The sequence below is a fragment of the Hypomesus transpacificus genome, chromosome 3, assembly GCF_021917145.1.
Source record: "Hypomesus transpacificus isolate Combined female chromosome 3, fHypTra1, whole genome shotgun sequence".
Classification (NCBI taxonomy): domain Eukaryota; kingdom Metazoa; phylum Chordata; class Actinopteri; order Osmeriformes; family Osmeridae; genus Hypomesus; species Hypomesus transpacificus.
This window is the reverse complement of record NC_061062.1, coordinates 11,539,061-11,562,375: the sequence shown is the minus strand read 5'-3', so window position 1 is coordinate 11,562,375 and position 23,315 is coordinate 11,539,061. Positions and strand designations below refer to the sequence as shown.

The 23,315-nt window shown below is 47.4% G+C and overlaps 1 protein-coding gene across 1 annotated transcript; it reads left to right on the top strand.

Annotated features, from left to right (window-relative positions):
• Window positions 1-52: 52 nt before the first annotated feature.
• scaf8 (SR-related CTD-associated factor 8) lies at window positions 53-21,958 on the top strand. Its single transcript, XM_047014959.1, has 20 exons — window positions 53-248; window positions 1,265-1,348; window positions 10,491-10,535; window positions 10,990-11,151; window positions 11,359-11,515; window positions 11,879-12,006; window positions 12,721-12,897; window positions 13,212-13,291; window positions 13,453-13,573; window positions 13,880-14,008; window positions 14,145-14,260; window positions 14,624-14,817; window positions 15,126-15,226; window positions 15,578-15,691; window positions 15,934-16,090; window positions 16,547-16,677; window positions 17,490-17,628; window positions 17,713-17,769; window positions 17,970-18,194; window positions 18,342-21,958. Exons 1-20 carry the CDS (start codon window positions 219-221, stop codon window positions 20,423-20,425), a joined length of 4,431 nt encoding a protein of 1,476 aa, XP_046870915.1. The 5' UTR covers window positions 53-218; the 3' UTR covers window positions 20,426-21,958.
• Window positions 21,959-23,315: the final 1,357 nt, after the last annotated feature.

The following is a 23,315-nucleotide window of genomic DNA, read 5'->3' as shown; positions in this document are numbered from 1 at the left end:
TTGGCCACCCGTCGCCGCTCGTTAGGGACCTGCAGTGCGTGTGTGTGTCACTTGGGTTCGCTGCTCTCCTTCGTCTGTTGGTGAATTTCTTTAGAGTTGTTCGCCATATTGGCAATCTCCTCCATCTCACCAAAACCCAAGCATGCATGCGTCAAGCCGGTTATTGAGGAGAAATAAGTAAACATTTCTCAGCCACCAGCGAGACGAACATTAACATCATGGAGGCCGTCAAAGCATTTAACGGCGAGGTTTGTTTGAATTTCCGCCGAGATTTTGAATGCAATCGATGCTTATAGCAGAGAACGATGTGCCTTCCCAGCCTTGCCTTTATCGTTACCAGAAAGGGAAAAGGGCAGCCAGACAAGGCCGCATCATAGCTATGTTATCTAGCCTAGCTAGTTTAAGTTGCAGACAGGGTGTCGTCAAATTTTATTTTCCTTTCTGCCATTATGTTGCACAAATCTTGGTTATATGTCAACTGGTCTATAAATAAAAGGGTTAGGGTTAGCCAGGAAAATCTAAAATTATTTGTTGTCAGGTAGTAACGTTATCCAGCAAGCTAGCTACGGCAAGCTAAGTCAACACCGTAACAACGACGCTAGCTAGCTTGTAATTGTGTGTACAATTGTATAACCTCTCGTCCTTATTATTACGCACCCCAACTTTACCAAACTAACTATCTACATTAATTTATGTTAATATTGTTTCAATGTTGACAATTTCTTTTTTTGAAATCGAAATCTAAAATCAAGGGAGCTAGCTATTCGATGACTTTAGATTGATCTAGCTAGCTAGTTTAGCTAAGTCAAGTGCTCGCGAGGCAAGGCAGTTGTTACAGCTATCTGCAGGCCAAGGTATACTGTCGCAGAACGATTGTATAATTGTGTAGCTCCCAGATATTTTATCCATGCAGTTTATTACTTACTATAGTAGTTCACGCATGAAATTGCGTTAGAAAAAGCATACTGATACTCTTGCTAAATATTTTCGAAATAATGCTGACATTCCGAGGTGCTAACTTGTCCTCGTTATAGCGCGAGCGCCAACCAGGTTGCCACTGACATCTCGCCTGGCCAAGTATTGAAATTAGATGTGTTCTATTAGCCCCAGCTTTACCGATGCTATATGAATTTGCAAAAAACAACATGGAAACATTAGCTACTGTAAGCCATTTGATGAACAATAATATACCCCTGTTACATTCTAAATGGTTACTCCGTTAACTGGCGTTTAAATATATATTTTTGTGCTGTTTATCTTTCAGCTGTATTCGCTCAATGAATACAAGCCTCCCATCTCCAAGGCTAAGATGACCCAGATAACCAAGTCTGCAATAAAAGCTATAAAAGTAAGTATGTAGAAATGTTCTACTGGTGACATTAACTGGTCTAGTAAAAGGGAGCTTCTCTCCCATTCTCTCTTAGCGCACACATTACCAGCGGTGTGAATCATTGTCACATCTCAAAAGAACTCTGAGCTCTTTCCCACTAATTTGCCTACATCGTGACTAGATCTTCAATGAAGAACTAAAATCCAAATGCCAGTGTTTTAATACTAGGAAGCACTTTGTTATTCTCTTACTCAAAGGTCATATTTAATACTACTGACACATCATAGTAAAGTGTGGGACTGTAGCAATTGTTTTCAAGCAGAACAAGATGCCTTGTCTTCTCTTTGCTGCTTGGAGAAATGGTTTTATTCTGCAAATCAATAACCTCACTTAAGTGAACAAATGCTTTAGTTCAGCCATTGTAATACAAAGTGTAAATAAAACCGCTTATATACACTTCATTTTTACTTGACTACCTTCTGCAAGTCTACCGCTTTGGGGCATACTCTGCTTCAATGTAGTTTTCCTTGTCATTTTGCTCTGATAGCCTCTCGAACCTCAGTGAGGTAACTCTAGTCACTCTGCTTCTGTTCTATTTTCAACATGGCCAATCTGCTTCTCAAGTAGCAGTTCTAAAGATTTTACGTTTTCACTAGCTCCTAAATGATCACTTGAATCGTTACGGATAGACCACTGACTATGCACTGATAAATAGGCACAGATGCTATGAAATAAACCTATTTACAGCAAAAGCTCCTGTGCCGTCAATTTTTAATTCTTAAAAGGCCTATTCTTGTGATCTTAGAACCTTTGCTGAAGATGTTTTTGACTACAGACTGTCGTACGCTTCCCTGAAGCTATACCTTGGAAGCTTAAACATTGTTACTGTGATGATGTGAGCCTAGCACACTGTGTACCTGACAGACTCAATTTCAGTTTCATGTCAGGTTAGGCAGCAATCTCAAACTGTGTTGGTTATGAAAAGGCTGAAGATAAATAAATAATGGAAATGTAATTAAATCATTCTATTCAGATTATTTTTGTAGTAATGAAAAATTACAATACAATCATACATTTAGTTTTGTTTTAAGGAAAATTCCAACTTCAAAAGAGACAGGTTTGTCATTATATAAAAAATAAATGCAGAATTTCCAAATGTTTGAGTAAAATCCTGCACAGCATTGGCAAGTTTAGTTCATGAAACCAATGTCGATTAAATAGGTCTATGCCCACTGTTTTTATTTTAAACTGGGGTGCCACATTTCTTCACCGAGCCAACTAACTTTTTGTCACAAACTTCTTTCCATATTTCTGAGTGAATAATTACTCCCCTTCACAAGATGCGACACAACAAGCAAACCAGCCTCTCTGGAGTTCTTAGCGCTTTTATTTGTCTTTTATGTTCTTGTTATTATGCCTGTGATGTTTGTGTTTCTCCCTCTTGTGTTTCCTGTGAATAACACTTCTTTCCCCTTGCCTCAGCAGCTCTCCCAGCTCCCCCAAAGCACTGAAAGTGAAGCAGGAGGATGGGGTGGAGAGAGTTACAGGGAGATAAAAGAACCCCTAACCAGCTTAGGTAGGAGTATGGGTTGTTTCACAAGGAAGATGGACCAAGCCAAATCAATGAATCTCAAATTGCTGCCACATGCAAAGAGAACAGGGTTGGTTGGCTGTTGGGTATCTTTGGCCAACCTGAGTCTCCTGGCTTTCTAGTGTCTTTGCACATCAAATTTGTCTAACAAGAATGGCTAACGATGCTACTTGCTTGAACACACCAGTCGGTTTTGGTCTGCGATAAGGACAAATGGGTTTTGGAAGTCTTTTTGGGAACCTTTGAACTTCAGAAGGCCATCCCGTCATTGTTCAATGAGAAATGTCGATTAATGGTTGTTTTGGCTGGTTTCTGCTGTAGTGTGGAAATGTGGACTAGCCACATCTCATTTAGCTATACAGCTAAGCAGGGGATCTTCAGTGAAATCCTCTTAGTCTGGATGCTTACGGTGGTAGACACATAATTTAACACCTTGCGGTGCAGAATAGTGTTTCTCTCGGTAGGAATGAGAGCACCACTTTACACTATTGGCCTTTTTTGTAATTATGCAGTTCGCTCAGTTGGATATAACTGAACTTTGAGGTAAATAGAATACAGTGTTGTTACCATGGTAATTACAGTTGTCGGAGAAGGTGTGCACATGAATGTACAGAAGAATTGTTTAGACAGATTCAACGCTCATGGTGGTTAGAAGTTGTTAGTGAATTGGCTTGTCGTTGAGGGATCGTTTTCTGAATTTAATACACCTCTCACTTTTCAGTTGAGGGATATACAAGGGTGGCTGGGTGCTGTACCAATGCAGTGTGAAGCTTTCAGCACAGGACCCCTGTGCAAGTATTAGGATATATATGTTGGCCAAAAAATCCAACATTCATCCAAATGATAAAGTTGTGTATAGCCTAACATTAGTGCACTTGTAACCTCCAACTGTTGGCAATCCGTTTTTCTGTTGTGCGCTGCTACTTTACTTGGTTTTCATCTTACAGTACCGCTCAATGCTATTCGATTCACTAGTACGATTCTTCAGACCCTAGCCTATGTGCTTCATCCCAGGCACTTAAAAAAGATCACGGATAATCTGTTGCTACAGCGGAAGCATCATAAGAGACATAACGCCTGTTTTATCTAGATGAGCAAGTGAGTCATACAAAGCTTCTCCCTCAAGAACATCACAACAGCCGTCGTATATTGTTATAAAACACCTATGTAACTTGAGTAACATCTTGCTAGACAATTTAGAATTGCAAAGGTGGATCAGAAAAAGTCACATAAGACACTTCTGTAACTTCTTCTGAAGTTACTCTTCTGAGAAAAGTAACTTCATTCACTCAATATTATTGAAAAGACGGGGTAAACGCAAAACATTGTTACTTTTAAAGCTGTGACACCCAACCCAACAGTCAGCCACAAACGATGGACCAAGGAACTGGTCATAGTCTCGTTTGGTGTTTGCAGGCTGTGTGTTTGGACAGTAGGGGTAAAAATGGATTCACATTTGAATCGCGATTCAGTTTTCTAGCAATTCACAATTGTAAAATCGCAAAGAAATTGCAATTTTATCGATTTGTGACCCCAAGAATTGAATTGTGAGGTACCAGAAGAATCCCATCCCTATTGGACAGGCTCTGTCTGTGGCAGTGATCGTTGGAATATTCAGAATGCCAAGTGCATCTTCACTCACTGTCTTTTAGTCAGTCAAAACTGTAAGCTCAGGTGTACTCATTAAGTAGCAGTTGGTATTTACTAAAAAGGCAACCTTTAAAAAAGAAAAGAAAGAAGTGTACTGTCCACTCAAACCAGGACATAATTTAGGTTTAGAGATACATTGGTTATATTATGAGGTGACACAAAACATGTCAGTTCTGAAGCATACATTCGATTTCAAAGTAAGTTAACAGACATTCAAAAATCCTTGTTGAAGCCTGAATATTCATGATTTTAAGGGAACATTTTAAAATAAGTTTCAGTCCAATCAGTGGAATCACTCCTTAATTAACTGAACTGATGACAAGCATCTGCTGTCACCCTGAACCCTATTCACTTCTGTGAGAGGGACGGTTTTGACAGACAGGCCAGCTGATGCTCTCTGGACCTGCTGGGTGCAGTCTGGAGTTCAAGTGTTTCAATCACAGCCTGTGTGGGCACTGAAAGCTAATGCTGACTCTTAGTCAGGAGAAGCCTACTTAACACCTTGGCTCCATGTCTGATTTCTCCCTCAGTCTTTGGTTAGGACTCCCTAGACTGCTCATTCTGAGAGACAAACATATTTTATGTGGAGATTGTTTTTCAGTTCGGTTTCATGAGTAGTTTTGTTTTATGGACAATTAACCTTGCCTCATTAGTTTGTCCAATGAATCTAGATCTTTGAATGTTTTGACATTCAATGTGAAGTTATATTTTGTCATAATACAGCCATAACTAATAAACAGTTTGAATACACCAAATTAATTGAAAAACGATCACATCACAAAAATCAGTCCTTTGCAAACCTTTTGAATGACTAGATCGGCATCGTCCATACAAAACTGCATGAAAAGAGAGGGGAAAAGTGCTACTGTAAACTGGCCTTTTTATCTGTCAGGAGGAATTTGGCTCTCATCCTCTTGAACTCACATTACTCACACTGCAGATTGCTGCAGTCAGCAAACCCTTTGGAAGTGTAGAATAGGTGAGTGGTTGTGTAACACCACCTGTGTCACACCAGTACACAAGAGACTTAAGAGTCTGGTCTGTTGTCGCCGGAGGTAGGATTGCCTCATGAGCACGTATCTACATCCCAAGGGTTCTAGTATTACACTGCTCAGTCATGTTGACTGGAGGTGACTTCCCCAGATAGCACTGCTATTATTCTAACAGCTTTCAATGTTAAAACAAAAATATTTGTGTTATACAGACATTTCCCACAAAGTTTAAGTCTGTAAATTCACTGGTCAGGCTTTCTCAACTCAGAACATGCACAGCACTTTTGAACTGTATTTAGCCTTCTTATAAGCACATTTTGGGGGGGTATTCAAACCATGTAGTAACCAAGTAATGTTTGTGGGGGTGAGGATGAGACAAGAGAGGGTTCAACATCCAGAAGAGTTTTAAGTTCTCCAGATGTCTGTTGGTCAGGATACAGTGTACTTGAGCACATTGTAAAGGCACATTACACACACACTCTTGTTTTTCTATTTTATATTTAATGCTCAATGTGTTTCACTGCCTGCAGTTTTCTAGCTCTGTCTTTACCTGGATGTCAGCATGCCCTGTAGCACTACTGCCATGTTAATCGTTGATTTTGGCCAGTGTAGGCATTCACAGATCAAGTGCTGACTGCAATTTATATTTGTGTTCTGTAGTTTCAGCTGATTCAGTTAGTAATTACGATACAATGCTGCTGGTAAAGTCTCCTTTTCATGGCTGTTTAAGAATGGTTAGAAAGGTTACATCTGTTTAAAAATGAATACATAATGGTAATCAAGCTTTAAGTGACCTTTCTTTTTGTAAAGAGAAGCAATTGAGAAATGGCTAAATTCAGGACCAAATATCTTCAAGCTAAAAACTGTCCAAAACAAGTTTTCCATGTTACTAGTCCTTTTGAGAATTTATGTTTCCTAAAACACTTTGCGATTTCAGATGGTAATGTTGTTAATGTATGTAAAATAAGCATATTTGTGCCCCCCCCCCCCCCCCCCAATGATAAAGGAATATAAAACATATTCCTTTATAATCTTTTACTAGTTGTAAGTTTGACCAAATATTACTGCGTTCCTATTGACCTCATCGGACCGGTTAGTCTCAAATTCAGGATTTAAAACAGTGACTGAACAAAGTTCACAGTCAAATTCCACTGCATTTCATTGTCTGCCAATAGCAGCCAGTACATGTGTACAGTGAAAAGGTTTCAGCAGGTATAATGATGGTGTCACTACCTTTTCTTTGCTTTTCATAACTGTTAATCAACAAACAGAAACAGTTTTGCGGCTGGTGTCTGCTATAATTTAACTTGAGTTTACCATGTGAGTAAGTTGTTCTCATCACCTTGGGCAGTCCTCCTCGTGGTGTTTTGGTACAGTACTCTTGCCTTTGAGAACATGAACCTTCAACCATGCTTTTACAGATAGAGCAGGATGTAACACTAATACCATTTCACATTTCTTTGAACTAGTTGTCCAAATGTAGTTATAGCACTGCGCCGATTGGTAGGTTTTGGCGTTCACACATTGGGAGCACATTGACCTTGGAGCACAGAGAGCCCAGCACATGACCTGCCTGTCAGCTCTCTCCCCCCTTAAAATACTGCCCGTCTGCAACCTGAGCAGAGCTCAACTGCTGGAGCTGTTGCCTGGAGACAGCTTTACTCTTTTGGGGTTTGGGCAGGTGCTGTGTGCTAGAGGCAAAAGAAAAACTGTGTATGTGCAGAGGGATTTATAGTGAGGGTGGGTTTGGTGTGTGTGTCGGGGGGGGTGTGTGGGGGCAGAGGAGCTCTGGCCCCAAGGTGTGTTCTCACTGTCGAGGGGAGTCTATCCTTCTGGGGAATGCAACAAAGGATATATATGTGTGTGTGTCAGTGTGTTAACAGGCTTACTCATAGACGCTTAAATTGTGTGTGGGGGTGGGATCGTGCAAATCATTATAGAGTTCATTGTTTTGTTTTTTTCCTTGTCCTGTTTGAGGGTTTAGGTCCTGTTCTCTGGGCGTATGTAAAGCCCTTTGTGACACGGCATACAAAAAAATGCTACACGTATACAATTTGATTATTCCCCCCCTCCCCACCAAGCCAGAACAGCCCTCCCCAGCCAGGCTGTCTCCTGCCAGTCTGCCCCCCACCTCTCTTCCCCCCTGAGATCAGACTCCCCTGTCCTCTGCAGTCTGTCTACCTTATCTACAGTGTGTTCTGCACCAGGAGCTGTGTGCAGCAGCCTGTGAGCCGGGGCATATTAGTCAGAGCACACAAACAGACCTGGAGCCAGGTCGTGTGACGCAGGCCTTTCTGAATCCCGCCTCCACTGGTTCTGCAGCAGCTACTGTGCTGGCCAGTCTAGCTAGGCTACGCAGCATGTTATTGTGCTATGAGGAGAATCTGGCCATGGGCTGTCTTATTGCTGTATACATATCATTCTGGTCTTGGGTTGCATAACTAGAGCACTAGACTTCCTTATTTGCTTTTCATTACATTACATTTCCTTATAGTCTTTAATGGAGAATGTTGATATTAGCTTAAACGCTCCTGGAAAATGCAAGTCTGTAATGTAAACAACACAATGCAAGTCCTGTTTACTGTGTAAATCAACATTGTTGTGTGAGTCAATTTTGCCATCATCTCTCTTTTGAGAAAGAAGTGGTTGTCAAGACTACCGTCGGATAAACCGTTTTTGAGTGGTGCGTTATAGGGGATGTTATCATTGGCAGTTTTTCTGTTTTCAGCGGAACCATTTTTCATCTTGGCACACGTTGCTCTCAGACAGGTGGCATAGTGTTGATCTTGACTGGAGATTTTTCACACATTAATAACATGATTTTAGTGTTAAATTCTTTATTATTATACCTGCATCCCAACCCACCAGTTTGTTAAATGCTTCAGAGCAATGTGTTTAGCTCCCTGTTGTTTCCTTATTAACCTCCAATGCTAAATATAATGTTGTAGCGGTCCTGACTGGCTCATGAGCAAGCATCATAGACCTGTAACACTGTGTAGGACAGACTGCATGTGTGAGTAGTTGGACAGTGAAGCCTTCTTGTTGTATACTTTTGTCTCATATGGACTGTAGGCTAGTTTGATATTCAAGGTTGGTTGCTGTCATTGGAGTGGCATTATCTTAGTCTGCATGTCATAATTTAACTTTCAAGTTTACATTGAATTGGCTTCCATGGACGATGAAAAATACCTCCTTAAAATGACTGTTCAATCCAATAGCTATGAATGCATCACCAAGAAAAAGTTAGGAATAGTTCCCCCCAAAATTGTGCAGGGAACATCAGCTTCCATTCTGTAAGAGGGTTTACTCCATTCAGACTGTGTCATACAGCAATAGTAATGTGAGGGATGTTTCTTTTGGTAACTTTGTACATTGACTCACTGATAGAAGCAGTGTTTAATTTGCATAGTCTTTTCTACACACATGCGCGCACACACACAACCTTGCTCTGAATTGAGTCTTTGGTGGCGAGGTGCTCTGGACCTCAGTGCCTAATACATTTCATCTACCGTTGGTTCTTCACAATGTATCTTTGAAATGTGCTCCTTGGTTTCCACTTGCGTGCCCACACTCATAGTGAAGCATCAGCTGATGCAACATGATGGTACACCATACCTTAACCTTGTTCAGTAGAGCTCCAGATTCTTAGAAAATAATGCTATTCACAATCAATGGTGTTTGGGTCCATCTGCTGGTGGAGGAAGGCCAGTACTTTTGCAATGCTAATCAGGCCAACTGGTTGCACAGCACACCTCAATCAAGAGTTTAAGCCTCTCATTTTGCCTCTCACAATGTCTTTGGTTTTGTGACTGTAGTGTGTATTAGGCTAAGACACTTCATCAGTGTCTGCTTCCAGTAGTTATGTTTGTTGCCATATGTTCTAGGCTGTAAGAAGTAATGAATCCTCTAAGTCAACCGATAAAAATTAGTTAGCTAAATGAGGGAAAACACGGTATAATGTCAAAGTTTGCCTCATAACTCTTCATTATGGGTTCCTTGCCTAAAGACGTGCTCTCATTATTCTGCACATTCCTCATGCTGAACAGTCTAGGTCGTGCCTAGGCTTTTCAATTACCTTCCATGTCAAACTGATAAAGAGATAATAGAATAATGTAATCTCTAGCATAGTCTTTTTTGATTGAAAATGTGCTCTGACTGTTGGATACCCGGCTTTCCTTCCCTCTCAAACCCTATGAGCACCCAATATGTGTGCATCTGTACAGCTCTCATGAAATCCTAACTTTCAAGGCCAATTTCTACAATATAGAATTAGACCTAATCAGCATTCTTGAAGCTAACCAATGGATCAGCGAGCAATCATAAAGTTCATTAGTTTATTGTGGATCCACAGTAGCTGCTACAAATGCTGCCACTATTCCTTTAAACAGCTAAATAACTTTTAATGTAAAACATACAAGGAAATATGTGACTCAACATGAATTCTACTATTTGAGCTGTCTAGACAGTGAGTGTGTACCTATGTGTTACAATAGTTAGATCTGCAAAATCAACAAATCCTCCAAGAAAATGAGTTCCTGCACAGACTCTGTTCTATTGTTCAGATTCAGTCTGTTCTATTTAGAGGGAAAACCCAGGATGGGTGTGCTGTTTTTCTGTGCATTTTTGCAATTGTTGTTTTTTATCCCACTGAATACATAGCGTTTTGCCCCAGCCGAGTTGTGAGATTTTCATTGCTGGTGCAAAACAAATGTTTCCTGTCTGGATTGTTGTTATGTGGATCGTTTTGGCCTGGGTCTGTTTCAGGTTCCTTTACCTCTACCTGACCCCAGCAGCTGTCTGCGGTCTGTCAAACAATCCAGTCAGGTTTCACTGGTATTGAACCAGTCTCAGAACGCTCCCCTGAGAGACCATTGTGGTTGGGATTGGAATATTACAGTATTTGTCTTCTTGTTCTTGTGTCTTTCAGTTCTACAAGCATGTCGTCCAGAGTGTGGAGAAGTTCGTACAAAAAGTGAGTCGCTGTGCTGTTCGCCCCGAGGTTTCAGGTCCACTGATTAGAAACCAAGGAAACAAGAGTTGACGTGCAACAGCAGTCTGTTACCCGATGATGAGATCATGAAGCGCATAGAGGGTTCACAGGCTGTGGGATGAGTGGCTCTGGCTTTCTTACTCTCTCTCTCTCTCCCTCTTGTTTTCTCTCTCTCAATCCTGTCCCCCCAAAGTCATTCACTTCCATAGTGCTGTCCCAATGAGCGGTAAGATTATGAGATCTGAGGGTTCCTTAGAGACACATCAGACTACTGCTGTTGTCTGTACCAGGCCTGTTCAGCCTTGTTCCTTGGGTAAACATCTGGGAAGGTCAGATTAGTAAACCTGCTAATTTCCAGTGAGTATACCCCTTGATGGACTCCCTCAACGCCTGTGTGTGTGTGTGTGTGTGTGTGTGTGTGTGTGTGTGTTGGCAGTGCAAACCAGAATACAAGGTCCCAGGGCTGTACGTCATCGACTCCATAGTCAGGCAGTCACGCCACCAGTTTGGCCAGGAGAAGGACGTGTTCGCCCCACGCTTCAGCAAGAACATCATCGGAACCTTCCAGAACCTCTACCGCTGCCCGTCAGATGACAAGGTAGACACAGATTTCCAGCCGTTTTTGGGTTCTTGATTTTCTTATCGTCAGCATTGTCCTGATTTCATGTTACTTACCCAAGTTCTTATTCCCTTACTAATGTCCTAGTCCCTGCTTATACACACTGTTTTGTCTGTAGCTTCATTGGCTTGAGTTGTACTGTTGTCTGATTATTGATGGGATTGTAATGCCTTCTGTGTGTTACAGAGTAAGATAGTTCGGGTCCTCAACCTGTGGCAGAAGAATGCAGTGTTCAAGAGTGACCTCATCCAACCTCTGCTGGACATGGCTGCAGGACTGCCCCCTCCCACCGTCACCCCTCTGATGTCCAGCAGCTCCGCCCCTGTCAACAACACTACCCCCGGTCAGTCTGACCACACACACACACACACCAGACAGACTAAAAATAAACATTTATTGATCATACTCATGACACGTGTGCAGGGCTGCAGTCACCACATTTGGGGAATTCACAGGGGTCAGCACAGCTGAAGTGTAATGGCCTCACCTTGGATGAACCTTTAACGTGATCAAGGTGTCTCCCCCACCAGTGCTGCTAATCACTGCTGAATACTACTGACACCTTGTGGTTCAACTTTTGAATCTCTTACCATGAGACCTTCCCCTCTGTCATCTAATTAGAGGCCTTTCTCCGCTCAGCTAGATTTAGCTTACATTACAGGTTAGGTTCATGTTCTAATGACCCTGTTTCTGTGTGTCTGTACAGGTACTCCAGCCACCCCTGCTACTCCTGCCAACCTGGTCCAGGGCCTCCCTGACTGGGCCTCCCAGATCTCCAACACAGACACAGTGGCTGCTGTGGCCCAGATCCTCCAGAGCCCTCAGGGGCAGCAGGTGGGCAGCACCTCCCCACACAACCCCTCCCCACACAACCACACCCCACACAACCCCTCCCCACACAACCCCTCCCCACACAACCCCTCCCCACACAACCACACCCCACACAACCCCTCCCCACACAACCCCTCCCCACACAACCACACCCCACACAACCCCTCCCCACACAACCCCTCCCCACACAACCACACCCCACACAACCCCTCCCCACACAACCCCTCCCCACACAACCCCTCCCCACACAACCCCTCCCCACACAACCCCTCCCCACACAACCCCTCCCCACACAACCCCTCGCCACACAACCACACCCCACACAACCCCTCCCCACACAACCCCTCGCCACACAACCACACCCCACACAACCCCTCCCCACACAACCCCTCCCCACACAACCACACCCCACACAACCCCTCCCCACACAACCACACCCCACACAACCCCTCCCCACACAACCCCTCCCCACACAACCCCTCCCCACACAACCCCTCCCCACACAACCCCTCCCCACACAACCCCTCCCCACACAACCCCTCCCCACACAACCACCATGTCACCCTTTGCTGTTAGTAGCAGTTGGATAATAGCACCATGATCAAAGATATTTCTTTATTGGCTCTCAGTCTGACCTTGTTTGTGTCAATCTTGTGTGTGTGTGTGTGTGTGTGTGTGTGTGTGTGTGTGTGTGTGTGTGTGTGTGTGTGTGTGTAGCTCCAGCAGCTGGTGCAGAGTCTCCAGATGCAGCAGCACAAGCCCCAGCCCTCCCTGCTCCAGGCTCTGGACGCTGGGCTGGTAGTGCAGCTGCAGGCCCTGACCGCTCAGCTGACGGCCGCAGCCACCGCCAACACCCTCAACCCCCTGGAGCAGAGGGTGTCCTCCTTCAACAAGGTGAGGCTACAATCTCCTCCAGCACTTCCACTGCGAGTATACACATCGCTTGAATCGATTATAAGTTAGACTTCTCTTGAAATATTTAATATTTATTCTGGCTAGCTCTATGTTTTAGCACAACTACAACTGATTCAGTAATTAGGACCACTATCACATCAAAGGATTAGTCGTGGGTGTTATAGGATAACAGTGCAGCAGCCAGTTAAGCAGACCTTAAATGTTGGTTTGGATTCATTTGTCTTCTTGGTCAGGGGCTGCCAAGTCATATTCACCAAAAAATGTAATGTTTTGTAATGTACGATTTGTTACAGAAACTTTTGGGTCAGTTTGACTTTGGCAACGATTCAGAACGAGTCGAGGATGTGAAAAAGGACACCTCTTCTTCTCAGATGTGAGTAGAGTTTCTAACCTCTCAAGTATCCACATGTATCCACTGTGGTTCAGTCTGCACTGTAAACAACAACCGGCGGACCTAGAAACGCCCCCGCTTTCTGTACTCTTCCCCCCCCTCGACTAACGGCTGACCCCTGTGTGACCCCTATGTGACCCCAGGCCCATGGTGTCCGAGTCCCTCAACAGCTCCATCTTCCACCAGCTGGCGGAGCAGCTTCAGCAGCAGAACCTGGAGCAGTTCCAGAAGCAGCTCATGGAGCACCAGCAGCACCAGCAGAAGGTGGGATGGCAGGGCCACATACACACACACACACACACTGTCTGAGTCACTCCAGAGTCCCGCTGTCACTCACACACAAATGTGCATGCTCACACACATGCATGCCCCACAATCTGGTATGGGGTCAGCAGACACAGTTGCCAGGGAGACTTGAGACTTACTGGATACCAAAATAGATAGGCTTCTCATTGTAAACTTTTGAAGAAGAGTCCATGTTCCACCTAGTTTATCCTAGTTTCCCCTTGAAAAGCGAAATGACTAAAAAGCTAAATGATGAGGTGTCATTGCCCCTCCCGCTCCTTCCAGTCCATGAGCATGGAGAGCCAGGAGGCCATGTACGGGATGGAGAACTCGGCCACGCCCCAGAGCAGCAACCAACCACAGCTCTCCCAGTCCGACAACAAGATGGACGACTCCGTAGACAACCAGCAACAGGTACGACCTCAAACTCTGACCCCTCGTGTCCACCCGATGGTCCTGTGATGATGATGATGATACTCGTGAGAGCGTGGCACAGTTGGCTGCTTGTGTGGGGGCATGTTCTGTGTTCTGACGGCGGTGTGTGTTCTAGGACATGGACATGGACCTGGACGAGGGGCCCGATGGGATGGAGGAGGACATCTTTGAAACAGACGACAAGAAGGCGGTCAGCACGCGGTCAAGAACGCGCTCGCGCTCACGCTCCAGGTGTGAATGGAGGAGTGTTGTCTTGAATGTGTTGCCAGTGTGAATAAACTTCATGTCATGGAGTTTAGCACCTCCAGATCTCACCCTCATCAGGTTAATAGGTTTGGATAGTTACACCTACTTAACAGAGATTAAATGGTGTTGATTCTAAATAGGCCACAGTCGCCACTTATGTTTTAACGACCAGGCCAGTATGCTGATTAGCCTGTTCTTACTGTGGAGCAATCCCCAGCAGAGAATGAAAGCCTCAAAAATGCAGCTGCCAGCATAAACCCACAATTAAGAGCCCGTGGTTTGCAAGTTCATTTTTAAAGCCTTTTAACTGATTCCTATCTGGCTTGGTTTTTGTCGTCTCCACTCCAGATCTCCCAAGCGGAGGCGGTCCAGGTCACGCTCAGGCTCCCGGAAACGGAAGCACCGCAAGCGGTCGCGGTCGCGCTCCAGGGACCGCAAGAGGAAGTCGTCGCGCTCGTACTCCAGCGAGAGGCGAGCGCGGGAGAGGGAGAAGGAGCGGCAGAAGAAGGGCCTTCCTCCCATCCGCTCCAAGACCCTCAGCGGTAAGGAGGCTGCCGCTGTCACACACCCTGATGTCTGTCTCCAGCCAAGACTGGCAACACTGCTCAGTCAATCTCCTGAACATCTTAATCCTATATCATCATCGTAATACAAACCTAATAGTGAGGATTGTCTGTATGTTATGGTGTACTTTCCACGGTTTGTCCTCTGTGTAGAAAGTGTAAACACATTAGAATCTGTTATTTGTGTAAAAAAAGAGGGTTGAAATTGCCATTGGTAGACATGTTGGTGTTCTTAGTGTGAGTGTGGTGTTTCTAACCTGCCTACGTGTGTGTGTGTGTGTGTATAGTGTGCAGCACTACACTTTGGGTTGGCCAGGTGGACAAGAAGGCCAACCAGCAGGACCTCACCAATGTGTTTGAGGAGTTTGGCCAGATAGAATCCATCAATGTAAGGACCCCCTCACTGTCTGTCTCTTTTTCGCAGTTTCTCTCTCGGCTCTCCCCCTCTCTCTTTGCCCCCCCTTAAAAATTCAGACCTCTCCCTAACTGCATGGACCTCTGGAAAATATTAATCATCTCCGCTGAGAGGCTGGGAGTTTCTCATTACTGAGGTCTGACCTCCTGGTGTTGTATTAACTCCCCACCCTCTCTCCACTCGTTCACACTCTCCCGTTTCCTCCTCTCCTCCATCCCCGTCTCCTCTGCCTTCATCCTTTTCTCCCCATCCCTATCCTAAACTCCTTTTTTCATATATCTTTTTTTCTCCTCCACTTCACCTTCTCTCCCCCTCCTCTTCCAGATGATTCCTCCCCGAGGCTGTGCCTATATCTGCATGGTCCACCGGCAGGATGCCTTCCGGGCCAGACAGAAGCTCAGCACAGGCTCCTGTAAGATTGGCTCCAAGATCATCAAGGTACATTCCCCCCCAGCGTAATCACATTTACACACGTGTCAAATCAAGGTCCTCCATTTTTTTACTCAACTAAATGGAATTGTCCACCCGCTGAAATAAGGTCCTACTTGAAATTCTCAGAGGCATCCAATGTGTACCATACCCTTCTGCCTTTGTTCTATTACCAACCCAGTCACATATCCTACATGTGTCTCCAAGGGCGTAAGTACATGTGCATACTCACTTTGATCCGCCCTGTCCAGATTGCGTGGGCTCTGAACAAGGGCGTGAAGCAGGAGTATAAGCAGTTCTGGGACGTGGACCTGGGGGTCACCTACATCCCCTGGGAGAAGGTCAAGCTGGATGACTTGGACGGCTTCGCAGAAGGGGGCATGATCGACCAGGAGACCGTCAACAGCGGTGAGCGCACAGGACCTACACACACACACACACGTCTCCACACAGACTCCAAGCACTGGGATTATTGGCTCAGTGCTAAAGCTCGCGTGTATAAACAGGACGTAAACATTCTCCAAACCCCACACAAATATCCACACTTCCTGGCATTTCTGCATTATCCATGTGGATTTGTCCACCACACTCATTTACTGAGTTGTTTACGAAGCCACGCGTACAGGAAGTCACAGAGAAACCCAACACTTGAGAGATAAAGAGGGACTTCACCCACTAAACCCCCTTCCATGTCGTGGAATGTTTTCAAACTGTGGTCTCCCTCCTCTTTCTGTCTCCCTCCTCCAATGTCTTCCTCCTCTTCCCTCTCCCTTCTTATGTGTCCTTCCTGTAACTCTCCCTCCTACGGTCTCCCTTCACTTCATCCCCCTCCCTCTCTCCTCCTCCGTCTCTCTCCTGCTGCAGAGTGGGAGGCAGCCAAGAACGCAGAGCCCGCCAAGGAGCCTCCGAGCCAGGTGGGGAGTGTGGAGCCCCTGCCTGCCAGCACCGCCCAGACAGAGGTCTACAGCCAGCAGGTCACCATGATGCCTGTACAGGTACACCCAAGACACACGCACTTCAAACTAAGCAGGAGAAGGAATAATGAAGGAAGGCATGTCCTGGAAAGAGTTTGCCATCCACCTGCTCAGCGTAGTCATGTTCAGATGTGTTTGTGTGGTCAAAGAACTCAGTAACAGTGACACCCCTTGGACTTTAAACTGTGTGGTCATGCGAATCATGAAAACACCACAGTTCAGCTTAACCTAGACCTGTATCATATTTAGACTTATCTTATAAGTCGCCTAGCCGCTGTACAGACCACCTACCTACTTTCACTTATTTCCCTGCCTTCATGAAGTCTCGTTTAGAGTTACTCAGCAGTGTGAAACGCAACACCAGAGGCCTTCCTGTGACTGTCCGCCTGTCTCTGTCAGCCCCAGCTGTACTCCTCCTGCCCCCCGCGGTGCCTGGCCCGCTGCACATTGTTAGTCTGTTCCTGGGTGGGCCCTGCCGAGCAGATGGGTCTCTGTGGGACGAGTGTGTGTTTAGACTGCGGCTTCAGTACGCAGCTTAGAGAGCATCGGCCCCTATCTGAGGGACACGTGCCTGTCCACGTCAACGCGCTGTAGGGTCAAGACCTCGCTGCTTCTCTGACCCGGTGTCACTGCCGTTTTTCACAGACCATCACTCATGAGGTGTTGTTAATGCTTAATAAAGTGATGTTATGTTATTTGTACTCATTTACCACTTTCATCCCTCCATCCCCCCTCTCTCCTTTCCTCCGTCTCGTCCCCCTCTACATCTTTCCCTCAATCCCTCTTTCCCTTCCTCCCTCCATCCCTCCCTCCCTGTCCATCCCTCCTTCTAGCTCCCGGTGGCCCAGGCTGTTCCCTCTGTGGGTCTCGTGCCTCCATCCTTCCCTGTGTCCATGGCGATGCCGCCGCCAGGCTACGGCCCTCCACCGCCCTTCCTCAGAGCTGGGTTCAACGCCTCGCAGCCTCCCCCAGGTAGGCACCCCCCAAATCTCAACACATGGTTGTTCCTCTTGGCCTAGGCCAGACACTGATGCAGCTCTATTCCCTGTATTGCAGGCTTCATGCAGGCCGCAGGCGTCCCACAGACAGCTGGCATGGCCTCCGGACCTACATGTAGGTTTTCACCTCACTGACTCAGTAAACGGGGGATGGGTGTAGCGCAGTGGTCGAGTTTGTCTGCCGGTTAAGAGGTTGTGGGTTCAGATCCCTCACTGCTGCTTTAGATCAACGTGTTTTGCTAAATAAACACGTATTTGAGTTGTTAGCCTGCTAGGCTTAAGTGGTCACATGTCCCCTTCCCCCTACTCCTCCAGCCCTGGTGCAGCCCTCCATGTCCGCTAGCCAGGACGGCGTCAAGGACAACCCCTACGGAGCCATGATCCCCCCCGCGGGGACCATCCCTGGCAGCTACATGCCCTCCGCCCTGCCCGGAGGAGGGGTGTACAGCCCCGCAGGCCTCCAGCCCCAGCAGAGCGCTAACGACAAGACGGGCCAGTCAGCCGACGGCATGGACGCCCAGGCCGAGATTACCCTGCAAGGTCAGGAGATGCTCCTCATGTCATGTGTTACAGGATCCGTTTTTTGGGTGTATGACTTATGTTCATGATGGTGTAGCGCTTTATATGGGTGCTTGCTGTGTACTGTACTGGTTTATAATGTCTGTTTCTTCTCTTCCCTCTCTCCAGGCATGCAGAACGCGGTACGGAGTGGCATGGGTCTCTTGGGCATGCACCCCTCCGCCTCCCTCACCCACCCCCTGCACCAGTCAGGCCTGGCCAGCCAGAGGATGCCCAACCTGCTGCCCATGGACATGCGTCCCACCCTGCTCCAGGGGGCTGGGGCCCGCTTCCCCCTGCTCATGCAGCAGGGCCTGCTAGATGCCTCCCTCCAAGCCCAAGCCCAGGCCCGTGCCAGGGCCCCCTTCTCCCAGATGGACCTCTTCAACAGGGTCTCCAGCGCCCCGGCAGACAAGGCTGAGGAGGAGCCCTCCTCCGGAGGAGACAGCAGCCAGCAGGAGGGGGATCAGGACTACCGCTTTCCCCCACCTGAGAAGCCCAGCACGGGCCTGCTGAGGACCCCTCCCCCCGAGCACATGGAGCAGCTGGGTGCTGCTAGTGCTGGGGCTGGTGGAGGTGCTGGTGGAGGTAGTGGAGGAGGAGGCCGGCCAGCCTTGCTCCAGACCCCTGTCAGCCAGCCAGCCAGAAACAGCCTAGTGGGCCGTCTCCAGGCCTTGGCAGGCTTCACACCAGACAGCCGCTGGAGCCAGACCAGAGGGGACTTTGACGAGCGGGACAGCATGCAGAGAGGCCAGCAGGCCGGGGGGTCCAAGGGCTTCCAGCAGGAGGAGCGGCCCAGCCCAGGACAGAACTTCCCCAGCCGCTTCGAGAGCCGTGCGGGGGGAACAGCGGTTAGCGGAGCAGGCGGGGCTACTGGGGCTGCTGGGGCGAGTGGAAGCGGGCCGGCTTGGAATCGCGGGGCGCCCACGGCCACTGCTACCTCCGCTGCCACGGCGCCCTTCGAACCCGAGGTTCACCAAGACCTGGACGACCGGCGGCGCCCTTGGGACCGGCAGAGGGATCGGGACGACCGAGAGTTTGACTTCCGGCGAGAGCTGAACGGCAACCGCCATAGCCGCGAGCGGGAGAGAGAGCGAGAGCGGGAGAGAGATCGAGGCCGTGAGCGCGGCACCAGGGAGAGAGACCGTGAGCGGGAAAGGGACCGAGACCGGGACAAAGACAGGGAGAGAGACCGCGAGAGAGAACAGCGTGAGCGTGGAGGCTGGATGCCCCTGCTCCCGCTGCCCACCCCTCTGCTGCCGACCCCCACCCTCAACCCCAACCTCACCCTCAACCAAACCAAGCCCCTGACGCTACTGAAACTGCAGCCCCAGACTAGACCCCCACTGTTGCCCCAGCCTTTAGCTCAAACCCCAACACCAACCAAGACCTCACCTCCATCCCTGACCCTGTCTCCACCCACGGCCTCAGTTCACTCCGCTCCTCCAGCCCAGAGCCAAGCCTCCAAGCCCCAGTCAGAGACGTTGGTCCAGGACCTGGCTCCAACGCCACCCCAGGACCACACTACACCTCCCCGGGCTCAGTCTCCGCCCCAGCCTCAGTCACCCCCCCAGGCCCAGACCCCACCCCGGACGGAGACGCCACTCCAAGACCATGCGTCCCCTCAGACGCAGGCCCCACCCCAGGTCCCATCAGAGACCACATCCCAGTCACCGTCCCCCCCCAGGATCCAGTCCCCAGTCCGAGCCCAGACGCCAACCCGAGCGCAGGCCTCTCCCCAGCACTCCCCCATGTCTGCCAGCCCCCCTGCTGAGACTACAGACTCCCCCAGGGAGAAGGACCTCCCCCAGTGGGCCAGGGAACCAGAGAAGGCCTCAGAGGAGGAGCCACAGGACGAACCAGAACCCCACTGGGGCAGTGGGAGCGCTGGTATGGACACTAAAACAGTGGCAGAGCCCACCCCAGAGCCTTCACCAGAACCTGTGCCTGAGCAGGCCCCCAGCCCCACCCTCTCCCCCACACTAACCCCAACAATGTCACCGGCCCAGTCCCCCAACCTGGAGGAGCCCCCCACCCTGGAGGAACCCCTCAGCCTGGCAGAGCCCGCAGACCGGCAGCAGCAGCAGCAGGAGGAGGAGGAGGAGGAGCGCGGCTCCTCAAAGGACGTAGACAGTGAAGTGGGTGAGCCGCTGGAGGAAGCCCCTGCTGAGAAACAGCCAGTGGTAGAGCATACAGACACTGAGGGGACATAATCATCACTCAGTAGGTAAAAGATCATTTTGTAAAGTTGTCTCTTCTCTCTGTACTCGTGTTCAGCAGCATCAACAACAACAAAAACACAACAAAAACAAACTCCTGATGGGACCCGGCTGGCTAGTCGATCTCACACACGATACTGACTGATTAACCCGACCATTTGATTTTATCTCTTCTCTATAGCAGTGCTCTTCAGGAAAAAAAATAGTTGACTCGCTAGCTGATTAAATGATAGGGGATTTTGTTTTTATTATTTTATTTTATTTCTCTTCATTCACTTTTCTTTTATAGTTTTCAATGCCACCCCCAGTTTTAAAATTTGATATATTTTCATGACAATTGCTTGCCAAAATGTTTCAATAATTGTGAAATGGGGTGGGGTGGGCAGAGAGCTTTGGGCTTCCTATGGAAGACTGTAAGGATCCTGGCTGTTTCGGATGGATTGACTCCAGATATGCGGAATACTTGAAAAAGAAAAAAAAATAAGGCACTCGTTGGCCTGTTGTCTCCTCTTCTTTTGAAATGCTGCTGCAAACGTTTTAATCGAATGCCTTTGTGGTGTCCTATGCTTCTTGTCTTTAAAGCAGAATGCTAATAGCGTGCGTACAGTGAGACCAGTACAGTTGCTTCGAACAAAAAAAAAAGGAAAATTTTAAAGGATTAAATATGACCTGTTATATTCCCCAATAAATGTCTGTGATTTTCTTTGCCATAATGCAGTTTATTCCACAAACAAATTAAATCGTAGCAACAAAAGGATCATTGAGGATGGATGGACGGGTGACTGAAGGGGTCAATTACGATTTAGTTTAAATCAACATGTTTTGCTGTTTAATCCATGCTTAAGGATGACTCCCTGAACTAGGATACATAAAAGCGCCTAATTGACCACCAGGACTTTAAACGGCCTATATTTATGGTGGTGCATATAAACACCAGGATGACTATTGTAGATCGTCCGTTCATTTAAAACCCTCATAACACTTCAAACGCCTGCTTCAATATCACCTCCCACAGCTCTGTAATGCTCGTTGTTTCCAACCACAGGACCTATTGCTTTGTATAGTTTCTGATCATCTTAGCCTGTATATATTCCTGTGCTTTTGGTGGGGGGGGGGGACTACTGCAGATAGAATTGTGCCTTTTTGAATTGATTATAGTTTAGCATGATGCCACCTAATACATACATGCATACATACATAGTCCACCGTTCTGTGATCTGAGACAGGCCAACAATGCACTGTCACAAGCTGTCTGCATCCAGGTGACCTCCCCCCTGACACAGCTGGCAACACTATACAGCTCTGCCGTGTTAGGGGGAAAGGGGGGGCAAGTCTTATTTACTCCATAGTTGTTCTGTGCATGAAGGCCTGTAGCCATGTTCACACTTTTTGTATCTTAACTACATGAATACTTCAGTGCATTTCTGTTGAGACATACCAGGAAAGGTTCTATAGTCTGGAAGTCCCTTCAGACAAACTGTTCTCTCTTACTCACAGTTGTGAAGTCAAATAAAGGTTGGTGCATCAGCTTTTTCTCTTGTCATGAATCCTGGCCTGGGCTGGCCAGGTACTTTTGAAACTGGCGTGCACACACACACACACACACACACACACAGACACTGCCATTGCCTCTAGTAAGCCTTGAACAAGACAGTAGGATGAATACGTCATAAGACTACTCCTCTGCCCTGACCCACAATGCACTTGTGGTCATCGGAGGGGATTCCATCAGCTGTAGGCCGTGTGGTAAAAGCTTCAACTTGCCCTGTGTTTGGTTGGTTGGAGTTGCTGCCATGTTGCGTACACCTGTACAATCCTCTCAGGTCCCTACCAGCGCTAATGGGATAGGGCTTTGGACTTCACTGACCAAGCCTAGGTTAGACGTTAGCGCATCCTTTGGCACTCAGGTTAAAAACAGAGTCTTTATCACCTTTGATACTCATGTTCGAAACACTTCTGTGTCACCTCACAATAAAGGTGTCAGCTAGTCGTTCCAGTGTGCCGACACGAGCTAGTCTGCAGGATCTCTCGTTCACTTAAAGGAGGAAAAATAACTCCCATCACGACTTAACGTTCCTATTTTAACCAGTCGTCCAGCTCTCGCCTGGCCTCAGTCAGAGCAGAACAAAGAGAGGGTGGAGACTAGAGGGAGGGGGGAGAGCGGGGGAGGGGGGAGGGGGGAGCTCTAGCTGCCTACCTCCACCACACGGCACTCACTGCTCTGCCAATTAAGAGCTGCTATGACCGGTGGAGGTGTTTAGTCAGCACGACAAGGGAGAGCGAGCACATGGTCCCTGGTGCATTTTTGGCCTGGTTTACTTTAAAGCAGGAAACAACACTAATTGGCTTCACGGAAGATGTCCTTAAATCGAATGGCTATGCGTCACTGAGATATGAAGGATGGGTGGGAATAGCTCAGTGATAGAATATTTGCCTGAAGATCAAGAATTTGCAGGTTCAAATCCCCCCTGTACGTTTTGGATAAAAGTAGCTGTTGAATTTCGACATTTTTGAAACAGTGAAAACAAAGAGAGAAGTAACACATTGCAATTCAACTTTTGGCTTTCAGTGCACTAACAGTGTTGGCTTGAACACAACCCAAATGTCAATACAAACATTGAATTACAGAAAAATGAACTGTTCCGCCTGTCGAGGGAATTATGGTTCAAGTTGGAGCTAAGAAGTGACGGCCTGTACAAATAGACTGGAGTTGTCCCAGTGGGGCTCCTCACTAAGTCCCTGGCTGTCATGGCCTGTCAGGATGGACCTGCTGGTCTGCCCCAGCTCACCTCCTCCCAGTGGGAGACTGGCAGGCTGGCAGCTCTGGAGACTGACACACAAACTCTCTCACACACACACACACACACACACACACAGCCAACTG

Bases quoted from the DNA above. Each gene is read 5' to 3' on its own strand.
- scaf8 (XM_047014959.1), top strand. From the start codon at position 219: ATGGAGGCCGTCAAAGCATTTAACGGCGAG. The intron at 10,536-10,989 runs GTGAGTCGCTGT...GTGTGTTGGCAG, and splicing joins TGGAGAAGTTCGTACAAAAA to TGCAAACCAGAATACAAGGT. The intron at 11,516-11,878 runs GTCAGTCTGACC...GTGTCTGTACAG, and splicing joins TGTCAACAACACTACCCCCG to GTACTCCAGCCACCCCTGCT.